Raw genomic sequence first — 22,975 nt, forward strand, 5'->3', positions numbered from 1 at the left:
GAGCCATCGTGCATCTCCACCACCCCTAGCGGCCTCCACACTTTCCCTGTGATGGATGCTGGAGCCAGTGGGTGAGTGCTACTCGTGTGGGAGCATCCTCAGCGTTGGCCGGCCACCCCGGGGGAGCAGCCCCTCTCGCTGCCGAGCAGCTGGAAGCAGCGCTGACGATGCTGAGGGGTGGTGCGGATGCTGCTGGCCCCGGCCCCATGGTGGGGCTGAGGCCTTTTGGCTGCTGTGCTCCTCTCCAGCAGTGGCCGGAGTCCAGCACCACCCCTCCCCACCCTCTCCTCCTTCCCAGATGGGAGAAAACCTCCCAGCAAGGGAGAGTGAGGCCAGCGGGGCTGCGCTCCTCGAGTTTAACATTAACCCAACCGAAAACAGGACGGCAGCGGCTTGTACCGACTTCCCAGTAGTGAAGGAGCAAGTCGTCTTGGGAACAACTTTTTCATCCCCATCTCCTTGCTGAGTCAGTGCCTATCTCGCTTGTCAAACAGTTACCAGCTTCCAGGAATATTAAACATTAAACAGGCGTCCCACAGCTCACGGACCACTCCTCTTACCCGGTGCGGTGGTGAAGCGCGGGTGATAGCAGAGCCTGCTGGCACAGAAAAGCTGCAGCTGATGCCGGCGCCTGGTGCTTCCCAGCCTGGGAACCCCGGGAGCACCCACGGGGTCAGTCTGCAGCCAGATCAGAAGTTTCGGCACCATCGTGCTCCCAGCAGGGACTCTGTGCCCTTCCCCGGTGTAGCTTTGCTGCTTTGCTACTTTGCGTTTCCCAGTGGCCGAGGGCTGCTGGCTCGCAGGCAGGTACCGCAGCCCCGCTGCTGCAGCGTGACTTGCGATGAGCAGGACGAGGCAGCTGAGATGCCGCGTGAGCCGCCCCGTCACCGCATCACCCGATGCTCGCCCGCCCACCCAGCGCCGGCGGGGCGTGGGTGCTCTTCCCTGCACTTGTAAAAGCACCGAGCTGTCTGCAGCATCTCCCAGAAGGGGACGGAGGGTGGCTGGGGTGTCCCCGCGGCGAGAGGGAAGGGATGCAGGGTTGGCGTGAGATGTAGGGGCAGCTTTTCTCGGGTCCTCCTGTGGTTCGCACTAGCAAAGACAAGTCCAGGCTAAGGAGACACAGCCTTAACTCATCAAAGCTGCAGAAGGCAGCTAATGGTCTGTGGTTCCATGCAGCGTGTGCTGCGAGAGGGCTGCTGCTAGCGCTGCCAGGACTGCGGTTCAGTGGGAGGTCACGCCAGACAGGAACACACAAGGGAGGCCATGCACGGTCACCCGCTGCAGACCTGCAGCGCAGAGAGGAGATGTCTGCCCGTAAGCGTTGCACCGAGCCACCCCTGGCTGCACATCCCGGTTACCGGCTCAGCCGTAGGTGTGAGGGCTGTGCCGGGCCAGCTCCATGTTGGTGCCGTGGCCCTGGCTTGTGGGAGCCCATTGGGGAAGTCTGGTAGCCATCACCTTTGCACAACCACTGCGTGTGCAAGGAATTGCGTTTGGCTGGGTTACGTATCGGTGCCTTGGCTCATCTGGCAATGAAACTGGTCCTTGTCTTCATGGCAGGAGTCTGGGGAACGCAGTGTCCTGGTCACCCCCAAAGCTTCATGCCTGGGAGGGGACATTTCCACACTGCCGAGGCTCATCTGTGTGTGTATCGACCCCTTCCTGCTCAAATCCTTTTCCATCCCTCCCAACACCATCACCCATGTTTAGGGACTGGGGGTTGGGTTTGGGAGGCCCCAGTTTAGCAGCGGGTGGAGAGGAGAGGAGATGCTGAGGGTTGTTCAACTGGTGCCTTCCAGAGCACAGCACCCAGCAGACAGGCCTGTGGCCGGTGCAAGATCTGCTGGGAGATTACTGCATAAATTATGCAATTTGCATATTGATGTATTTAATGCTGACTCTGGCTTCCTAAGTGTCAGGATCCTGGGGGGTTTTAGGAAACCTGAGGATCTTAAGTGTACTTAAAGGGACCTTAAGGGTACTCAAATGCATCCCTGCATGTGCCGCGAGTGCGTGGGGTAGCTGCTGGGGCGGGTGCTCTGCCAGGGCTGGCAGGACCCCACTTGCTGGTCAAGCTGGACCCGTCTCAGGCCCGGGGTGACACATTACTGGCCTGGAAGCACTGGCGTCAGGTGAAGTGGCAGGAGAGAAGCTCTTTGCTGGCACCAGGAGCCAACGTGGTGCTGGCAACCTGCACTGGCTGCCCTGCCTCCTAGATGATGCTTGCCCAGAAGAAAATTGCCCTCTTTGAAAAATAGTGGGGAAAAAAAAAATAAATTAAAATTGGCTGCTTCTGGGCAAAATCAGAGGCCAAAGTGCTGGGTGAGTTGGGCCAGGGCTGCAGAGCATGCTGTGAACTCGGTCCTTGCCCAGCTCGGCAGCCCCAGAAGAGCAGTACTGCAGCTCAGCATGGCCTGAAGGTCTCCGGAGCAAGTGCTGGGTGTCCTTGTCCCCAGCCACGTGTCTCAGCAGTCCTTGCCGTATTGCACCCTGGCGGGAGCCCGACATCCCCCACAGCATGGCTTCACAACACCCATGTGGTCCCGTGGGCAGACATCATTGAGGTTATTTGGGGAACAGCTCCGATTTGCTGCCCTTCGCCTGATCTCCCCTGGGTGCCGAACGGGAGCACCCTGGTCCCAATCCGGAGGTGGGTCCCCTTCCCCTCCAATGCCAGGCACGGCGCGGAGCGAGGGCTGGGGCAGTCCCAGCACCGTTGATGAGTGTATTCCCTGCACGTGGCCCCGCCACGCTTGTTTATTCATCCAAGGGTGAGCATGGAATGACCTTGAAATTTATAGGCTGAAAAGAGCAGTGAAATAACAGCTAAAATAAACAAATCAAGCTGTAAAGCTTGAAAACTATGAACTGGCTTCAACAAATTGGAGTCGGGAGGGAGAGAAAGCAGAGATGGCCTCGAGAGACGTGGTCCCCGGGGTCTCAGCACGAGCTCAGGAGCTGGACACGCTGAGGGTTTGACCCATGGGCTTCACACACCTCCATCCCCATCCCATTTTGGTGGCACCATGGAGATGCCCACCTCGCACTGTGTGCACAGGGGCTCGGTGCGGCCATCTGAGTGTCTAGCAGGCAAGTCAAACAGCCAAGGGGAAGAGCAAATGGAGAGGGTGCAGGGCTGCACAGCCGCTGGGCTGAACACCAAATCCCATCCAAATCCAGCCTCTCCTCTTTCAAGTGATCCGAGTGCTCCAGCTCAGTGCACGTGATTCCTTGCCCAGGCTTTAGCACCTTGATAAATAGAGTCCTTGAAGAGGAGAATGAGGCTGATCCGGAGTGCCAGGCGAGCGCCACGTGTGAGCTCCGAAGAGTGATGTGATGCCCAAATGAAATCTGAACTGGTCACCCTGCTCTGTAACTCCCGGCTCTGGCTCTGGGCTCCAGTTCTCCCTCGGGTTTATTCTGGACAACAGCAGGTGTGCTAGAAATAGTTAGCGTAGGGGATGAGGGAAAGAGGGCACGAGAGCTTGTTGAGCTGGACATAAGGTCTTGTTTGAGCACAGAGCCCCACAAGGGTTGTCTTGTCTGACAAGCAGGATTTGAATCCCATCCTGCTCTTCGCCACCCTTCAGCCTCATCCTGTGGCAAAGCTGCCCCAGTTGCTAGCTGGGCATTGCTGGGCCGGGTTGCATTCCTCTCTGCGCCTGCCCTCCTAGACCAAAATGACCTGGGGACACCTTCAGCCCACCAAGGTCAAGGTTGAGACACCTCCCCAGTGGCTGCAGGTCCCCCATGCTTTGGGCAACGCGGCAGATTTTCCTGCTGAGCAGCCTCCTGTCAGACAAGCATCCTCATGGTGGATGCTGAGATCTTTGCTATCTAAACAGGTTTGGGGCCAGGGCAGCAGCTTGCAGGGCTGGAAGCCCAAGCACATGATGTTTTCAAGAGCCTCGAGTCCCGTCAGCAAGTCCAGCGTGCTCCTCTCTGATGACGAGGATGTCCTCTAGGCTTGTCAGCGTGTAGGGTGTGGGGGAACAATGGGATGTGGAGCTTGTCCATAGGCTTGCCTGGTTGACATGCGTGTTTTGTGTCCAGGTTGCTGTCCCCCCGGCCCAGCCTGCTTAATGCCACCAGCGACGCCAGGCTGAACTCCTCGCCGCAGAAGCCGCTGGACCTGAAGCAGCTGAAGCAGCGTGCTGCTGCCATCCCTCCCATCGTGAGTACCCTGCCGGAGAGGGACAAGACTGGGAGCGCGGCAGTCATGTGTGCCTTATGCACGCTCTTCCATCAGGCTGCGTCCCCTGCGTGGCACGTGTGTCAGGGTTGCAAGGACGTGCTTGGCCCTGCGGATGGCCAAGCTCGTGGTCTGTAGAGAGCTGGGCCTGGGCGGTGCGAGGTCTCCAGCAGGTGAGGTGCTCTCTGTGTGCAGCGTGTCCCCAGCTGCAGGAGCGACTCTGCCAGCAATGTTTGGATGTCCCTTGAGCTCTTTTATCAGAAAGTAGTGGGAGGTCTGGACAGAAAAAGCTTCTTGTTGCCACATGACTGCTGCTCCCCATTGCTTTAAAAAGCAAGCGTGCACCTTCTCAGCCTTGTGTCTCTCTTCATCTTTTGAGTTGGTTCTTACCACGTAAGAAGCATTCGTGCTCTTCCTCATCCAGAAGCTCTGTTTGGTCCCCCTTTTTGGCTGCCCAATAGCTGTGTACTGAAAGAACATGTATTCTCCAAGGCTGATGGTTCCTCCTAGTGCGGTGGCTTGGGCTGTGACAAAAAGCACCCTGATATCGCCAGGCTCAGCACCAGAGGAGCAGCAGTGCAGGGTGGGCAGGGAGGAAATCCCTGCTTTTGGGGTTTGGGACCCAAAACTCAGGGGACTCAGGAAAGACCTGTTCCTGATGCTTTTCCAGCTTTCCATGTTAAAGCTTAAGATGTGGCTGCCATAATGTAACTTCTGGTAAAAGCTACAAGCACATAACTATAGATTAGAGGTTTTAAAAGTCCGAGGCTCTCCTGTAGTGTCACCAGCGTGAAACTGATACTCTTTGTTGTGGACTTCAGTCTCGTCCGGCTGGTGAGCTGTGGCGCCCTGTTTGGGATGGTAAGACTTGCAGTGATGGTGTGGGGCAGGTGCTTCTCATTGCATCTTGATGTCTCCAAGACTGTCATGGATGTCAACAGCACATGGCGAGTGTCACCAATTCTTAATGCTTTGCAGATTTCCGAAGGTTTCTCGGAGGGGATATTGCAGAGTGGAAGTGTGAAGCCTCAGGTGCCTCCCCATGCCTTGGCCCTCTACCAGCAGCAGATCACAAAAGCCCACGAGTCTGCCCGCGAGGACATGCCCCCGAGCAAGCTATCGCAGGCCCAGCAACAGCAGGCTGAGAAGGAGCAGCAGCAGCCGAGCGGCAGTCCCAGGGGAAAGAGCCGGAGCCCCGCTGTTGGTGACAAGGAAGGTAGGGGTGTGCACGTGGTGGTGCATGTTTATCCGCAGAGAAATGCCCGGTGTGTGCAGCTGTACGCAGCCGGCAGCTTTCTTCCTCTTAGGTGGAAGCTTTGCTTCAACCCTTGAAAGCTCTTTAATAGCATCTTGAAGCAGGACCAGAGAGGCATGGCTAATTTCCCATGTTCATTAGACAGTACATCATGTCTCATTGAGCCTACAGCAAACACCGGGCCAGTGTCGAACGCTGAGGAGGTGAAGATTGCCTTTATTAGCGTCTCTGCCATTCACTTGAGAGCAAAGGGGCCTGGAGGCATGCCAGGGCTCCGGGTACAATGGCTCTTTTCTACCTTGCTGGCTTTCTATAAAGAATGCTTTTAATGCTCAGCGGGGACCATTATTTCATTTAAAATCAATGCTAATACTGTGACTCGGAGTCCAAAGGTTCCTGTAAAGATTCCCAGTGCTTTCTCCCCGGAATAGCTCTGATGTGGTTTGGCTGCCTAATGAGCAATTCAGAGTTTCCCACTGTAGAGCATCTGAAGAGTTATTAGCTCGAGCACCTGGGGATGAAGGTTAAGGAGAGACGGGAAGTCCTGATGAGACCATCCTCTAAATGTGTTTTTAATCCGAGTGTCAGAGTCTGTTCCCGTTCGGAGTCTGTGTCCCTGCCCCTCGTAGCCAGCCTGCGGCTCAGTTGCGTGTGAAGATGAGATGCTGTCACCAGTGGCACAGTCAGAGGTGCAGGGAAGTCGGGCTGGGTGGGCGCGATGTCTCCCGCTGCTGGATCCTGCACAGGGATGGGTGCAGCTGCACAAATTACCTGCTCATGGGTGGAGATGGAAAGTGGGTGAGACTACAGTGATGAGGGAGATCTGCACTGGACCTGGGCTGTGATCTTTGCTGGAGAATTGCTGTACTAGTTCGCCCTCCGGCAGCCAGGATCTTAGCAGCCTGCTCTGCAGTGTCCAGGCCCAGGTATTTATTCTTCAAGCTGTCGTGTCCTTCTGGACGGAGTGATGTGCTTGCAAGAAGAGTTGGTTGCTGGCACTTGGCCAGATTATATTATTTTTTTTAACAATAAATGGCGCCATGTGTGCATCACACCTCCAGAATATTTTGCATATAAGCAAGGAAGGTGACTGCTTGCCTTGAAAGAAAGGGAGTTCCCCCCCAAGTCGTGGTGTTGCTGTTTGTGAAGTCCCATCTCCAGCTGATCTTGTCCTGCTGTGCTCGTGTTTGCCGCCCAGGCGGAACAGTTTCCCTCCAGCTCTCTCCTGTGGCGGTGCGTGATCCGGTTTGGTCTCCTCCCGCACAGTAATCCTGTGCGGATCTGGTCTTGCACAGCTCACCTTCCTGCTGAGCTGGGTGGCACAGCCAGCACTCGAACCCGGCGCTCTGCATCACCAGCATCCCAGTGCTGCAGCTCCAGCTTCCTCCCAGCCGCAGGAGGATGAGGAGATGAGGCAGATTTGCATGTGTGAGGTATGAGGCAGGTTTTAGGGGTTGGAGATCACCTGTGCCGTTCTGCAACCTGTTGGCACCATTATTAAATGCAAGGATTTGATACCCCGGTGGATTTTTTATGGCTTTGTTCTCTGCAAAGCACTATATTCCCTCCTGTCACACCTCTGTAGTGCTCTGAATCTTCTGTGTTAATGAAACTAATTATGGCTCCCTGTACCCCTGCAAACATCTCAGCAGGTCTTGGGCTCCAGCTGTGTGATCTCCAAACCCTGCATGGCTGTGCGTGTCTGCTGGGTACCAGTGTGGGACTGGGCTGCACATAGACCCTAGGGAACCATAGGCTGGTCTTCCGTGTTCGTGGTGGGAATGCATCTCCCATTTGAAAACTAGCAGGTTTGTGATGAGAGTCACCTCAAGGGTGGAAATCAAGTCCCCCAAAGCCCTGATTTCAGCATGGGCATGGACTCAGGCAGCTGCTCAGTGCTGTCTCTGCCTCTTGGAGCACATCCCGGCTGTGGATCAGGGGTTAGAGGGGAGATAGCCAGATAGTTCTGGCAAATCCGTGTATGTCCCTTCCCTCCCCTGCTCTCCGAGGCATCCCAGTGAAGTGGCAGGCGTCCAGACTGCAGACATCGTGTTGCCACACCACCTCTACGTGGGCCTCGCGTTAAACGGGAGAGTCCAGCCCAGCCTGCAAAGCCTTGAGGCGAGCAGCCCCGTGCCGCCTCCTAGCAAGGGGCCAGCTCTGCCGGAGCAGGTACTCCCATTCCTCCCCCGCTCGATAAGAGAGCTTGAACTCTTGCAGCCGCTCCAGAGATCGACATCCTTCGCACCGCTCTGGATCCGCTTCAAAGCCAAGTCTTGTACACATCCTGGCCGAGGCGTTGGCTGCCTCGCAGCCGCTGGCGGGGGCCGTATCGGCTTGGAGGGCGGCCAGCCGAGCCGTACCTTCCTGAGCGCTGCCCTCCCCTCCCCTGCTTTCCAAGACGAGCTGGTAATCGAGGGGCTGGGCAGAGGAAGGCAGCCCTGCCTGGATCTCACCGATCTCACTGACGGGTAGACGGATCCCTTTCCCCATTGCCGACTCGCCGTCGGGCATATCTTTGGTTGTCGCTTGGCGGTTTGAAAGCCAGCGGTATGTTTTGTGTTGATTTAGTTGTGTTTCATTTGGCCTTTGTAGGCGATGGGGAGCCAAGAGCATTAATTTGGATGACGGATCATATAAACTCTGACTCCTTCGCTCCCATTCCAGGGGCTTGATAAACGGTAATAGGAACTCTCTCTTCCCTGCGTAAGTGCTATTTTATCAAAAGCCGGCTGAGTTATAGCCACCCTCTAATGCGGGGGCAATTAGGAACTGGCCGCATTTCACAGGCTGGAGAGGCAGGGAGGGAAGGGGAGGGCTCCCACGGGGAGGGGAGGAGGACAGGGCTCTCCAAGAGCCATCCAGGGTGCACGCAGCCTTGATGACAGTGCCTTGGCATCGGAGAGGATCTTCAGCCGGGACATCCCAGCGCCGTTCGCCCCCGCACGAGCAGAGTCGAGCGGGGCTGAGCTAAAGGGGAGAAAATCAGGGAGTGTGGATGTGCCAGGGACTCCCTGTCGGTCTGGAAGATGCGCCTGGGCTCCCCTGTGCCGGCAGGATGAAGGGATGCTCTCTGGGATCCAGTGTGGGGAGAGAAGAGGCTGCAGCTGAGGTCCGGCCCCGCCGGGCTGCAGCGGTGTGTGTGCCTGGACACCTCTGTGTGCCGATAATGGATTTCTTCTCTCACCGAAAGGGACAAGAATAATCTCCCAGCTTCTGAGTACACTGAGCATTAGTAATGGTAATGCAGTAAAGCCTCATTAAATTGGGCCTCCGATAATCTACTTGCCCTATTATTAGTCTTAGCAGGATTCAGGCATCTATTTTTATCAAAAATTGGTGGTTAAAGTCTGGGTTCATTTGTGATTGCTGTTGTTTACTGCACAGTTGCTAATTTCTGGTCAATGCGGACGTTATGCAGGTGGGTCTGGGGAAGAAGGGCAGTGCAAAATTGTTTATCGATTACAAGCAAATCCTACCAAACCTGCCTGTAATGTACCCAGAAAAGGCTGTCTCATCTGCTCAGCAAAGCCTGAGGATGTGCTTGGGATGGAGCAGATGCAGATGAAGCCCCTGTTTTCCCTGGCACCCTGCAGAGCGTGGCAGGGTTCAGGTGTCTCCAGCACGACTCCTCCATCGTTAGGCACTTCTTGGCCTCCGATCAGCCTTTTTATAGCCAGAGTGAACCCAGCCTGGCATCCAGTGTACCCCGAGCCAGATAATTTGAGGAAGCTTTCCTGCCCCCAGCCCCGGTGCCGTGCAGAGGACCAGAAAGCCACCCCACTCCCCGCAGAGGCATCGGATCGTCACGCAAAGCCCGTCGTGATCTTCCTTTGCCTTTGACAGTCTCGTACAGGAGGCTGTCCCAGGTGTTTGGAGAACATCTGGTCACTTCAGGCACTGCGCGTTATTCCTTCGCTGTCAAAGAAGCTGATGCCGTTATTTCTGGCTACTTCCCACAGCCTGCAAATGGTTTGTAGCTGGCAGCCGTCCTTTAAGAGCGGTCAGCTTTTACGTTGCAACGTGACGTGGGGATGACTTTGTTCTCAGTGTGCAGTGGTCCCTGGCAGTGACCTGGGGCTCCCCGGGCGCCCCATGCCTGTCTGTACACCTCAGACCAGCGAGCTGGTGCCTGCTGGATGTCCCCCGCACACCAAAGGGATGCCAATGTTGACGTCTCTTGCTTTTAACCTCAGTGAATAGTTTGGTAGGATCGTCGTTGATTCTCCCAGCCCTGCCATGGTGGCTGATGCGGAGCCGTGGCACAGGCAGGACATGCCCAGCAGCAGTTTGCGTGTGGCCAAGCTCTGGCAAGGGGCTGGACCCTGCGCTCGTCCCAGCGATGGGCTGCTGGGGTTATCCGCTGCTCTGGCTGCACGCCGAATGCCGTCTCTCCTGGGTGGGGTGGGATGTCCATGGAGGTCCCAGCTGGCAGCGAGCACTGGCAGAGTCACCAACATGGACATCCGTACTCCCTGCTGCGCTTTAAGCATCTGAGTAAAATGAAGGCTGTCAAATGCAGGCAGTGACAGAAGCTTTTTCTTTTTGGTTTGGATGGGGAATTCAGCCCTCATCTCATGGCCAGGTCAGACTGAACTTGGCCGGGAGCTGGCTCTGGCTTCCCTGCCCGTGCCCGCGGGGACCGCTCGGCGAGCTGATTGCTTTCTGTTTCCCTTGCAGAAAAGTCCGTGCATTTCTCGTCCATCGCAGAGGCTCAGAAGCTGAGCGCGGAGCCAGCGGCTGCCTCGTGCTGGCCCCCTGTCCTGTCCTACTCCCGGGATGTGATAAAAACCTCTCCCCAGGCTGAGCCCCACTTGTTTCAGTATAACCCGCCAGGCAAGTAAAACCCACTGCTGCGTGGCGTGTGCCCTCCGTCCTGACCTGGGGCTGAGGACAGAGGCTGTGGTTGCAGCCGGTGTCACAGGTCATGCTCTTAAATCAGCTTTTTGGCAGGGGATGAGAGAGAGGGTTCAGCAGAAACCTGCTCACGCCTTGCTTTGGCCTGGCACGGGGCTCCCTTGCTGCTAATGCAGCGTTCTGAAGGTGGCCAGGCAAGTCTCCCAGCTCTGGCTGGGGTGGGTTTAGGGACACAGAATCATAGAATCATAGGGTTGGAAGGGCCCTCTGGAGATCATCTAGTCCAACCCCCTGCCAGAGCAGGGTCACCCAGAGCAGGTTGCACAGGAAAATGTCCAGGTGGGTTTGGAATGTCTCCAGAGACGGAGACTCCACCACCTCTCTGGGCAGCCTGTTCCAGTGCTCTGCCACCCTCAGGGTAAAGAAGTTCCTCCTCACGTTTAGGTGGAACTCCCTATGCTCAAGTTTGTGCCCATTACCTCTTGTCCTATCCCCGGGCACCACTGACATGGCTTGTCACAGAAGAGTGTAGGTGCTCCCTACCCTGCTTTCTTGCAAAGTCAGGCAGGTTTTAGCCCTCGCTGCACTGTCTCTCTCCAGCTGGAGGGCAGACAAGTTGGGCGCAGCACATCCTCTGGCTGCAGCGGGGACAAGGCAGTAATTTAAACTATTCCAGTCCTTTCCAAAATGATCGTGTGACTTGGATCCTAGCACAGGCTCACTGCCGGCCAGTCCACCGCATCCAGCCCCTGCTCCCTCCTTTGCCCCTTTCCTCTCCGATAACGGCAGCCACTCTGCCTTCCCTCGGTCTTGCTAACGCTTGTGTTTTCCGCACAGGACACCCCATCCCGCTAAACCTGCATGAGAGCTCTCGCTCAGGGCTGCAGAGACTAGCGAGCATCTCCAACCCTCCTCCCCTCATCTCCTCCACCAAGCACCCCTCCGTGCTGGAGAGACCCGTCGGATCCATTTCCCAGGTAGGGTATCGGGTGTGAGCAGCCGGGGAATGCCTGGCAGGGACCGGCAGCCGCTCCTGACCTCTCCTCTCGCACCGCAGGGCATGCCCATCCAGCTCCACACGCCCTACAGCTCCGAGCACGCCAAGGTCCCCGTCGGCTCCATCACCATGGGCCTGCCGCTGACCATGGATCCCAAGAAACTGGGTAAGGAACTGGGAGAGAAGAGAATTCTGCATGTACTCCAAGAGCAGCAGGGAGCAAGCTTGCCAGCGGTGTAGGGGCAAGGAGGAGCACAGGGTATGGCAAGGGAGTGCAGAGAAACCTGCTACGAGGATAAAAGGATTATTCCGTCGGGAGAGCAGAGACACAGACAGCTAAATTTGTGCAGTATAGGAAAGCAGCAGCTCGGTCAGGGAGGCATCCTAGCCTATAAATACCCTCCAGCTAATACTGTGATCGAAGGAAGGAAATATATTGCCGCTCCCCAGGCCAGTAGGATAAAGAGTAAATGGCCTGAAGTGAACAAAGAAAGTGTTTAGTCGGCAGATTTGGAAGCATTTCTTAACAGCAGGAGGGGTTGGAGCAGGACTGAGTCTGGGGAGGGGGGAGCCGGGCTCTGCTTCCCGATGTGCGTGGGTCCTGTTATAAACCAGCACTGGGTTTTCAAGGCCAGCCCCATTCCTGGTGCGGGCAGCACCCAGCAGGGCCTTTCCCAGGGCGAGAACAATGGTCTGGCTTTGCTCGCTGGCGGCTGTGTGTTTTGCCGACTGCTGCAGCCTTGGTGAAGGCCATCCCAAAGCGGTGGGGCTGGCGAAGGTGCCAAGGAGGTGCCAACCCAGGGCTGGCAGAGATGAAAGCCTTGAGCAGCCCCTGCACCTACGCTGATCCGTGGTTAATGTTTTCCAGTGCCTTTTCCTGGAGTAAAGCAGGAACAACTTTCTCCTAGAAGCCAGGCCAGCCAGCCGGAAAGTCTGGTTCTGCAGCCATCCCAGGAGGGCTCCATCCTGCGGGGTGAGGAGCCGGGGGCGGGAGGCGTGCGTCCCGGCTGCGGGAGGGGAGGGATGCTGGCACTACCAAGCCTGGTGAACGCCACGCTGGTTGTGGCTGCCTGGTGATTTCGGGTTTGCTTTCCGGGGCTGTGCTCAGCCGAAGGCATCTCTTCGCCCCTTTTCTCCAGCGTTGCCAGCAGGGTGGCAGGTAGGTCTGTGCAGTGTCTCACTGCTTCTAGCCACCTCCCCACATCAGGGCCTCAGGCATTGGTCCTGGTAGAGGTTTAGCTTTCGAGGGGCACCCCAAAATCTGTTGGTCAAGACAAAGCAAAACCTGCCATTAATTGGTTTTCAGGCTCTTTGCTTTTGCTGCTGCGTCTGGGCAGGGACCACATTTCATTTAAATCTGGCCCTCCCATGTTTCTTTCTCCATTACCTAGGCGGAAGAAAATAAATGCAAAGGTGTTGCTTTTAAGTGCAAATTCTGGTTCGTGAAACCCCCCCAACTAAGGCAGTGGGATGCACGAGTGCAGTGGGCTGGCTCCAACCCAGCACAGATAACAAGCAAATGAACTCAAACCACCCCAAGCTGCGTCTCGCCGGAGATCTGCTCTCATCCCATCAGAAGAGGCTGAGACAGGCTGTGCTTTCTCCCGGGCCTGCTGATCTGCCTCTCCCCTCCATGAAGGCAGCAGGGAGCTCACAGCCTCAAAATACCCGTTTTTTTCCACCTCCCAGCCCCAGTCTCACAGGGTTGGGTGCCTCGGGGAACGGGCTGGGAAGGGCTCTTCAAGGCTTGGGAATTAACGCTGACATCTCTTGGAGGGCTTCCCCTCCAGTACCTCAGCTTGCTAGAGACTGGGTCAAATCCTGCACTCAGTCAGTAGTCTCAGCCCCACAGGTTTTGTGCTGAACGGCAAATCCAGCCCCCAGCTCACTGGCTTTGTGTCCTACAGGTACTTCCCTCAGCTCTGCCTCGGGAGGGAGCATCACCAAGGGAACACCCACATCCAGACCCCCTCCAGAGTCACCCATCACCTACCGAGGGTCCATCACACATGTAGGTCCCTCGTCTTTGGCGGGTTTTGCTTCCTGGGGGCTGGTGGCTGCAGCTTGCGGTGCTGGATGCGGGGACCAGGGGTTTGCGGGGCGCACTGAGTGTGCGGGACGGGGCTGAGCAGCGCGGGGCTGTGCGATGCTCCTGTCCCGTGGAGCCCCTCAGAGAGGTCTGTGGCCACAGCCTTGGCAAACAGCCTCCGCTGGCGTTGTCACGAGCCCTGTCCCGTGAGCCGAGCCTGCAGAGAGCAGAGCTCGACAAGCAGCGATGCGGAGCTTTACAGCATGTCTGAATACCCCCCCTTTGCTTTTCGTAGCTGTCAGGAACAGAGGCGAAAGCAGCTTTAAATGGCTCTGGGAAAATAATCTTGCTGGTGCAAGGAAGCGGAGCAGAGAGGAGGAGGAGAAGGGTGGAAGGCCCCGTCCGGGTAGGGGAGAGGGGGAGGCTGCGAGGTGCGTGTAAGGTAGCGAGGTCTGCTGCCAGCGCTGAGCGTGCTGTGCTGGGGGGTCCTGCTCTCTCGAGCAGGAAGATACTTTGGCCTTAATCTCCACCATCCATCTTCAGAAGAGCAGCTGGCAAGCGGGCGATAGTTTTTTGCAGTGTGAGTTATTGCTCATCTGGTAAGAGACTGGAGAGCATTAAAAAAAAAAAAAAAAAAAAAATAATCTGTTTCCCGTGGGGATTTTGTCTGGCCATCATTCAGGTATTTAAAGCCACTCACGCACAGATTTTTGCCTGCCTCCTTCAAGGAGGGTGACCATGTTCTCTTTGGCCCTGGGGACCTGAACCTGAATCCTGGCCCAGAGCAAAGGCTTATCTTGCCTGGTGCCCTGCGTCCTACAGCTGCCAGGAGCAGATGCTCGAGGGCTGTAAATAACCCGTCAGAGCAAACGCATGCGCCATCCCCTCGTATGCCCCCGCAGCAGCTATGGGCAGCAATGAAAGGTCTAGTGCACCATGTGCCAGAGACCAGAAGACGAGCAGAGCTTGCTGAGACACTATTTTACATCCATCTAGATAGGTTTGTTTGGCTTGAGAATAAGGTACCAAGACCAGACACAGGGCATTACCTGCCTCTCCTGCTGGCCCAGCAGCCTGCATCCCTCCGCGCCCTCTGGGGAGAAGGAGCCCCCCATTCCGGCAGCAGCTCCCAGTACCAGAGCTGATATTTGATCTCGAATTAGTCATCCAGTTCACAGAAGGCAGATCTTGAATATATGCTCTCTGCTCTGAAGCCATCTGTCATCACTTGCTTTCAAATCCCCTCTGAGCACGTCCGCAGAAGGAAGATGACTTACCTGGGGCTGGGAGAGCTCGCTGGGAAAGCCAGCACCGGGTGTACTGCGAGGGCAAGCATTGAACCGGCACGCTGGGACATCCCGGCAGCTGCAGTGGGGTTTTGGGGACCACCGGTGCTCAGAGGGCTTGGCACAGAGCAGGGGCATCTCCAAGCTGGAGTGGGGAAATAGTCTGCCCTGGCACAACCTGGAAGCACCAGCAAAGCCGGCTGGGACATGGCTTCCCACAAGCATCAGTCCTGGGGGGCAGTGGGGTTAAACGAGCAGAGTAGGCGGGTGTCAATCAAGAGCTTCGCTCTGACAGCGTCACCATCACTGTGCCTTCCCTGCGATGAGGCGGGGGACTGTCACCCCACGGTGGCTGTTCCTGGTCGGCACCAACAAGTTTCGATGGCAGAGGGGTGGTAATTACAAGGACGACCGGCTCTGGGTATTTTAAAGGGGATTCGAAGAGGGGCAGGTGGCTGTGAGCTGTGTCCATGTGTGCCTCCGGGGAAAGGGAGTTTCCAGTTCACACCAGTTTGTGTAAGGAGCCTGATCCTGTTTCTGTTGGAGAGCTAAATGGCAGGCTTTGCTCGCCGACCTGCTCCGGGACCAGTCTTGTTGATGCCTGCCATCTGCCCGGGCGTGCTGCCAGCCACCAGCTCCCGTGCACAGGCAGCTCTCTGAAGGTCACACGTGCTGCCAGTAGGTGTGCCCTGGCTGGACAGGACATCTCCGTGGCTGCTGTACCAGGCTGGGAAATGAGGCTGCAGGGAAAAGCTAATGCTCAAGCAGTCCCTGCCATCACCGAGGTGTCCCCAGGGCGGCCCCAGCCCTGTCCCCCCAAACCCGTGGGGTGGAAATGAGCTGGGTACCTCCCACCAAAACACTCAGGGCCATAGAGCTGCAATTTTGGAGATCTGCGCTGTCCTCGCCCCCCACCTCTTCCCAGCAGCCTCGCACAGATCACGTACCTTTTTACCGCTCCTCGTTATCATCCTCATCAATAATTAAGCTGCAAGTCCCTCGCTGTTGGCTGTGCCAGGAAGCGGAGGCCGGGCGCGCTCTCCCTCTGTGCAGCCTCCCGCGGGGAACAGCCTGTCCCTGTGCGCGCGCTTGCTTAATTGCTTTTGACACTGTTAAATATGGATCTTGGTGGCTTTCCAAGGGCACCCCGGCAGAAGTGCTGTACAAAGGAACCATTACCAGGATAATCGGAGAAGACAGCCCCAGCAGAGCAGAGAAGGCGAGAGAGGATGCCATGCCCAAAGGACATGTCATCTACGAAGGGAAGAAAGGCCACGTGCTGTCCTACGAGGGTAAGTCGTAATCCTCTGCCTTTTTAGGGCAGGCACTGGGGGTTTGTGCTGCTGTGGCTGGGAGTTGGGAGCTATTTGAGGAAAGGCTGACGAAGTGCAATGATCTGGCCTTGTGTCTTTGCTTCCAGCATCATTTCTTTCCCCTCCCACCCCACCTGCGTAGAGCCCAGCTGGGTTTCCCTCAGTCCCTTGTGGTTATCTTGCCTTGTAGGTGGCTTTGCCAGTGGTCAGGGGCACGATGGGGCCATGGCGGTGGACAAGGTCTCTGCTTTTGGTTGGTTTTGGGGAGAAGGGGGGAGGAGAGGACCAGATGGGCAGGTATTGCCTTCATCCCTAGCGACCCTATGCGGGAGGGGACTCTCCAAAAACACTACCAGAGCATCCCCAGGCTCTTGGGCTGAGGTGGGACTCAAGAACGTGCAAGATAGAGGCAAGTTAGGCAGTTTGGCATAAAGGTTTATTCGGACGTCAGATTCCTATCCGCAACGTCTTGGGCACCATACAGCTTTCCCAGCCTGGGTCTGCCCTGCCAGCGTCCTCCTGGGCCCAGCAGCACCGTGCCTCGGTATCTTGTGAGCTTTGCTACAGCATCTGTAGCTATTGGAGGGGGTGAAGCCATTCCCATGTCCCACAAGGAGCCCGTCTGGGGCGTACCTCGGCCTGTTGCTAGCTGCTATCGCCCAGAAGCGCTGAGGATCCCGAGGGACCTTGCCAGAGCCCTGTCTGGGGTGAGACCTGCCACTGGCACAGATGGTGTCACTCGTTAACTAGGCTGACCCTGCCCTGCTGGGGACCAGTGCAAACAGAGTACGGGAAGGCAAAGCCGGGCAAGGAGCCGGGCTGCTCCCAAGAGGGCTCTGGAGAGACCTGTGAGCTGTGTTGCAGCTCGCACCCCCGCTGCACGGTAACGTGCTTCCTCGGTAAATGCCGACGGTGCCTCGCTGCATTAGCAGTATCAGCGTGCAGTCACCAGCTGCTCCTGCCTCCTCTGCGCCTGCTCATCCGATCGCAGCACTGGCCATCAAAGCTGCTCTGCGAGCCCCAGTGGCTCCCATTAGAGATAAGCAGATGTTCCTCTCCAGCGAAGCTGGAAACAACTCCTCCGTGCTTGCTGTTCAACGTGTGCTGGGCCGGGCATCTCTGGCATGGAGCCGGGCTCCTCCTCGCCTGCAGCTGGGGTCGGGAAGAGATGAGTTACAGACACCACAGCCTCGCAGTCCGGCGTCCTCTTGGGGTAAAATATTGAGTGCGTGCTCTGGCGTGCACAGGGGTGGCCGTCCTCGTGTGTCACCTCTCTTCTCAGTTGAATTTGGAGATGACTAAGGAGCAGATCCTGACCTCAGCTGTGCTCGCCCACCTCAGTAGCTATCTCTGGCCGGCTGCTGTGCTGCCTGAACCCTCCACATCCCTCCCCAGGACAGAGCATCCCTTTTAGCCTGCCTGGCAGCCCAGGCCCTATCATCAGACCTACTGCGTCCCTTTCCTCTTGCCCACAATACAGGCAGCTGGTTTCATCGCAGGCTGGTTGTTTCACCTGAGGCTGGAGGCAGAGGGTTCAGGTCGGGCCACAGGTGACAACGCACAAGCTGCAGCTGATGCCAGGGCTGTGTGTGCCCTGGGACCGCAGGGACCTTTCAGGACAGGGCTCGGCACGGTGCCTCTCGCCCGCCGCGTGGAAACCGTCTTGTCCCATGCCTGTCTACACTCCCTGTCAACTCTAGCCCAGATAAGAAGTGTCACTGCGGGAGACTTGTGTCTGGGCGCCCTTTGGGACAGTTGGCAGCGCTCGGACCAGGGAGGACACAGGAAGCATTTCGGGACTTGTTTGTGCAAGAAGCTATTTTAATCTCCGTTGCCTGGGCTTGGAGTCGAATTGAGGCTGATGTCAGAAACAGTGCCGACGGGGAAGGCTCCCAGGGAGCGAGGGCTGCTCGTGCCCAGAGATCCCGCTCCAGGCAGCAAAGGAGCCCTGCAGACCAGACTCCTCCCCGTTGCACGGACTCATCGGTGTCAGCCCATCTCCCTGGCTGCATCCTGAGCCCATCGCCTCTCATCCTACCCCCCGTGGAGGCGGATGAGGAATTAATTCCTTCCTCTCCATGGCAGCCTTTTACATGCTTGATAGCATTTATCGCATCCTGAGTAATCTCGCCTGCTTCTGCAGCCTAGCCAGCCCTGCTGCCTGCCTCCTTCCCCCCGCACAGCCCCGTGAGGCTTCGCAGCCTGGAGCAGAAGAGTTAAAAAAAAAGAAAAAAAAAAATTAAATAAGAAATCTGAAATTGTTGGTGATTATGAATTTTGGCAAGCAGAAAAAAAATTGCAAATTCTTTAGTGTCATGAGGGTGCTTAAAATAAAAGAGCTGTAATGAGACGAGATCCTGTAGCATGTGCGCGCTGAATTGTGCTAGATTGGTTATTCTCATTCTGCATATGATTGCTGATGGCTTCTGCAAGGCAAGGGACGTGGGTTTGGAGTGATTTTCTTTCTGTTTAGTCTCTCTTCTCCCTCACGCCCTCCCCCTGCTTCCCAGCGGTACAAAGGGTGCCCGGGACCGCGTCCCCTTCTGCAGAAGGGCTGTTGGCAACAGATGTGCCTTGATGACAGGGAGCAGGCGTCTGCCGAAAGGTGCTTGGCTGATTCTGAACATCACCCCCAGATTTCTCCTGTCAAATGAATCTGAAGCGAAGGCTCGGGGACAGATCCCCCTCTTGTTTCCCCACACGCAGCCCCAAACCCTTTCTGGATTGAGTGGGTGCTGCTCGCAGAAACTGATAGTGGGTGTGAAGTTGTAATAATCCCATTTTATTAATTACTGGTTTTGCCGAGGAGGACTTTTGTTCCCGATTGTCCGCGATGGAATGAATGCTTTTAACTTCTCCTCCTCTAATTGTATAACCACCTTCTCTGCCCATGAAGAAGAGGACTAGGGCACCGGCAATCCTTGGCAGGGGTGGCCAGGCCAGGGATGATGAGCAGAGGTGTTTATCTTTCCAAGGCAGCATCCCTGCTCAGAGCTCGTTACGTACAAGGCATTCGGCTGGATCAGAAACTGCCTGCTAAGTTCACAGCTGGCTGCGCACGATGGATGCCTGTTGCCCAGGGCGGGCGTGATGCTGCCTGGCACGGCCAGGGCTCTGCTGGCAGAGGGGTGGGGGCTGTAGCTCAGGACAGGTCTCCACTGTTGATTTGCAGAAGAATCTGCTCCGGGTTTGGACGAGCAGGTGGTTGGTGGCCTCTTGTCACACTGGTGCTTCCCCTATCAATCCTGCGTGGGACTTTGGGCCGTCTCTCCCAGTTCTTGTGCGCACTCGCTGCTGTTTCAAAGGAATCATTCCCAGCTTTGCCTCTCCCCCCTTTTCCCTGGTTTTCTCACCCAGGGAGTGTCTCGGCAAATGTTAAGGCTGGCCAAGATCCCAAACAGTAGGTGTCTAGCAAAAATCAAAACAAACAGGGGGAAAAAAAATTAAAAATCCCCAGACCCACAGGGCCAAGTTCAGTGGAACCGCAGCTGCTCACACCAGCCCCACGCTGGCTCCGGGCTGTCCTGCTGCCTACGTCTGACCCCCACTGGGGAGGGAGGGAGCAGGACACAACAGGGTGGATGCTCCTACCCGAGCAGGAGGCAGAGATCTGGAGTCTGAGGCAGGCAGGGAGGGGAGAAAGCACCAGCTGAATTTCTTGGAAGCCAACCTCGTGCGATGTTTCTGGCGTTGCTGAGTGGTGGCTGATGCTGGGATGGGATCTGACCTTCCAGCAACGCACGCAAACAGCAGTAAACACCCTCCCTTGGCCGGTGCTGACTTTCCATGCTCCTAATGGTGCTTCTCGGTGTTCCTTCCCCAGGTGCAGTTACTGCTTCTCAGTGTCCCAAAGAAGACAGCAGGAGCTCAGGAGCTTCACATGAGACCACAGGAACCAAGCGGACCTACGATATGATGGAGGGGAGGATCAGCCGGGGCTTGTCGGCCCGTGATACCTTATCTGCCAGCATTGAAGGTGGGTCTGGGTGAAACTTTTCACCCATGCTGTGTTAGTAGTGACCCGCAGACACCCCATCCTATCCCTTGTCTACATGACGTGCCTTCCCCTGCCCGTGTTTTGGCAGTGGTTAGCTGGTACCCTGCAACACATCCCAACAGGACCGCGTCTGACCAGCATGGGAAAGCAAGGGACGCAGAATGGCCCATTTGCCTTTGGTTTCTGTCCTGGTAGACCAGTTTCAGGACTACGAAAAAAGGAAGCACATTTTAAAAAAGGGGAAAAAAAATTAGAAATTGTTGATGTTTTTCCTTGTTGTCCCAGGAGTCCCTGGTAATGCTGTCATGTGTTCATTGTAAATGAACTCCTGTGTCACAACCCAACTTTCCCCCTTTGGTCTCTTCTAGGTCTCATGGGTCGAGCGATCCCTCCGGACCGACACAGTCCCCATAATCTAAAGGAGCAGCATCACATGCGGGGCTCAATTACACAAGGTAGAGTCTGCGAGCAGAAGGTGGCCAGAGGTAACGTGGGGAAGTATCTCACATGCATGGCCCCTTGTTCTTGTTGTCAGGCTAAGGCAGGAGGAAACAAAGATGGACACATCCAAGGTCCAGCTGCAGATGTCTGCAGCCTCAGCTTTGTGCTCAGAGAGATTTTTCAGTCTTGCTCAACTTCTACCGACCTAAGCTCTTATCAAAGTCAGGGGTGAAATTCTCAGTGACTCACATGAGGGCAGGCTGAAACTAGTGTGAAATGGATACAGAAAGTGGTAGTAGATACGAGGTGGTACAGCTGCATTAGTGGTACAGCTGCTCTGTGTGCTCAGTTGGGTACCAGTGCCCAAGCTGCATGTGTTAAGTAGAGACCCCCTTGAGCTAAGCATCCGCACGGGGACTGGGAGTCCAGTGTCTGGCTGGGGAATCGCCCTCTGCATCCATTGTCTGCTTGGGGGTTGCAGGAATACCTCGGTCCTACGTGGAGGCCCATGAGGACTACCTCAGAAGAGAAGCCAAACAGCTCAAGAGGGAAAACACTCCACCGAGGGACTTATCTGACGCCTACAAGGTCAGGTCTCACGAGGGCCTCACTCCTCTGAAAATGAAACCAGCCCATGAAGGCCTCGTGGCCACGGTGAAAGAAGCGGGAAGATCAATCCATGAGATTCCCCGGGAGGAGCTGAGGCGGACACCGGACATCTCTCTGACGAGACCTCTGAAGGAAGGCTCCATCACGCAGGTGAATATGGGGCAAACAGTGAACGAGACCGGTCCTACTCAAGCTGCTGTCCTTGCACAGACCCTGGGGACCATTCTTAAGGTAAAAGGAGAGCAGAGAGGCCTTCAGGTTGCAAACACATCACTGGGCAGAGCTGAGGCTCTGCTTGGGTACAGGTTGCCCTTCCCCATCCTTTGATATTTAAAGGTCCCTTCCAAACCAAACCATTCTATGGTCCTTCCCAATGGATAAACACAAAACCCAGGGAAGGGAGCTCAGCACCCCTGACACGTTAAGACGGTGATGCTCCATCTACACGGGTGCACAGAAAGGGCTGCATTTGGCTCTTGTTCAAGGCCAGAGTCAGCTTGGTGCCCTCGGCAGTTGTGACTCTGGGTGCGTGTAATCTAGGTCTCCTCCCTTTATGGGCAAGTGTCAACCCAGCAAGGCTAGTAGCTAGGATGAAACATGGCATGCTGTCTCCTGTTGGGCTCCAAATATTTGGAGGGTTCCCATGGCACCTCATAGTCCTACCTCATTTCACAGTGTGTGTAGGAGAGAGGCGTGATGGGCACAGCCAGCCTTCAGCAGTGACTCATCATCATCTTGTTGGAGCACAACAAGACATGCAAGATGGGCACTCCACCCTGCCCTGCGCCGTGCAGAGCTATTATCTCTGCCTTGCCAATGGCTGTTGCAGTTTGACCAAATAAACTGGTGTACTGACCCACTGAACGAGGAAGCACAAGTCCCACTGAAACTTGGTGGGATGCGGTCACTGCATCCCCTTCTCCTCTGTGCCCCTTTGATGTCCCCTCTGCCTTCTGTCCCCAGGGTACCCCACTGAAGTACGACAGCGGCTCTTCCTCCTCGAGTACCAAAAAGCACGATGTGCGGTCCATCATCGGCAGTCCCGGCAGGACTTTTCACTCTGTGCACTCACTGGACGTCATCCAAGACCCGAGGAATCTGGAGAGAGCTTACGAAGAGAGCCTGAAAAACAGGCCAAGCCCGGTGACAAACTCGGGTGGCTCCATTGCCAGAGGGGCTCCTGTGATTGTACCCGAGCCGGGCAAGCCCCACCAAAGTGCCCTCGCCTATGAGGACCACCAGGCAGGGCACAGCACAGCGTTCGGCAGCCACTTGCACAGAGGGTCTCCGGTCTCCACGCGGGAGTCCACGCCACGGCAGCATGAAGGTACTTTGCAAACCTTTTATTCGATGCTAAGATTTCTAGCAAGCTGAATGGCTGAGGTGGGGTCAATGGCTGAGGTGGGGTCAATGGCTGAGGTGGGGTCACCGCCTGCCCGAGCCGTTCCTGGCAGGTGCCCGTCGAACCCGTTCTCCCCAGCACCCCGCACCCACGTCTGACTCACAGCACTGGGGCGGCTGCCGGGGACGGCTGGGGCTCAGCTCCCTTCCTGGGGGTGCTCGCACCGTTGATGTGAGGGCACCCCACGTCTGCACCAGGGTAACCGAAGGGAGACTTGGGCCATGGCTGGTGGAGCTCATGGAGTTCCAAAAGCATCTTCCCTGTCCCAGCATTGGCCCAGGGCACCCTTGTTTCTGCGGGCGGGCAGGAAAGCAGCGCTTGGTGCATCGGGTGGGGGGATCTGCACACTTTTCACCAATCTGGTGTGTGTTTGCCCACCTCTTGTGTTTATGCATCATCCATCACCTGGGTTCCCAAGTGCCTCATCTCCAGGAACATCTAATCCCTGTCCCGTCCGCCGGTGCCAGGCAGGGTCTGCCCGTGCCCGCTGGCATCAGTCATCTCCTGCCCCCGCAGCCAGACCTGGGGCTCCCAGGGAGCAGGCGCGTGGCTGGGCTGGGCTCGGTGATCTGGTGAGACACGCTCAGATCCACG

General features: G+C 56.4%; 1 protein-coding gene across 25 annotated transcripts in view; it reads left to right on the forward strand.

Annotated features, from left to right (window-relative positions):
• Positions 1-22,975, forward strand: part of NCOR2 (nuclear receptor corepressor 2) — a 253,248-nt gene that overhangs the window by 212,701 nt on the left and 17,572 nt on the right. For 17 of the 25 annotated variants that reach the window (XM_074606451.1, XM_074606465.1, XM_074606455.1 and 14 more), the window contains exons 21-32: positions 4,057-4,177; positions 5,174-5,411; positions 10,131-10,286; positions 11,145-11,284; positions 11,365-11,470; positions 12,173-12,277; positions 13,212-13,315; positions 15,761-15,911; positions 19,756-19,908; positions 20,298-20,384; positions 20,852-21,210; positions 21,943-22,306. In XM_074606451.1, the coding sequence (XP_074462552.1) occupies positions 4,057-4,177; positions 5,174-5,411; positions 10,131-10,286; positions 11,145-11,284; positions 11,365-11,470; positions 12,173-12,277; positions 13,212-13,315; positions 15,761-15,911; positions 19,756-19,908; positions 20,298-20,384; positions 20,852-21,210; positions 21,943-22,306 (2,084 nt within the window). The remainder of the gene's footprint in view (positions 1-4,056; positions 4,178-5,173; positions 5,412-10,130; positions 10,287-11,144; positions 11,285-11,364; positions 11,471-12,172; positions 12,278-13,211; positions 13,316-15,760; positions 15,912-19,755; positions 19,909-20,297; positions 20,385-20,851; positions 21,211-21,942; positions 22,307-22,975) is intronic. The other 8 variants (XM_074606464.1, XM_074606467.1, XM_074606468.1 and 5 more) reach the window with 1 other exon arrangement.

Source organism: Larus michahellis, chromosome 13 (genome assembly GCF_964199755.1).
Source record: "Larus michahellis chromosome 13, bLarMic1.1, whole genome shotgun sequence".
NCBI lineage: Eukaryota > Metazoa > Chordata > Aves > Charadriiformes > Laridae > Larus > Larus michahellis.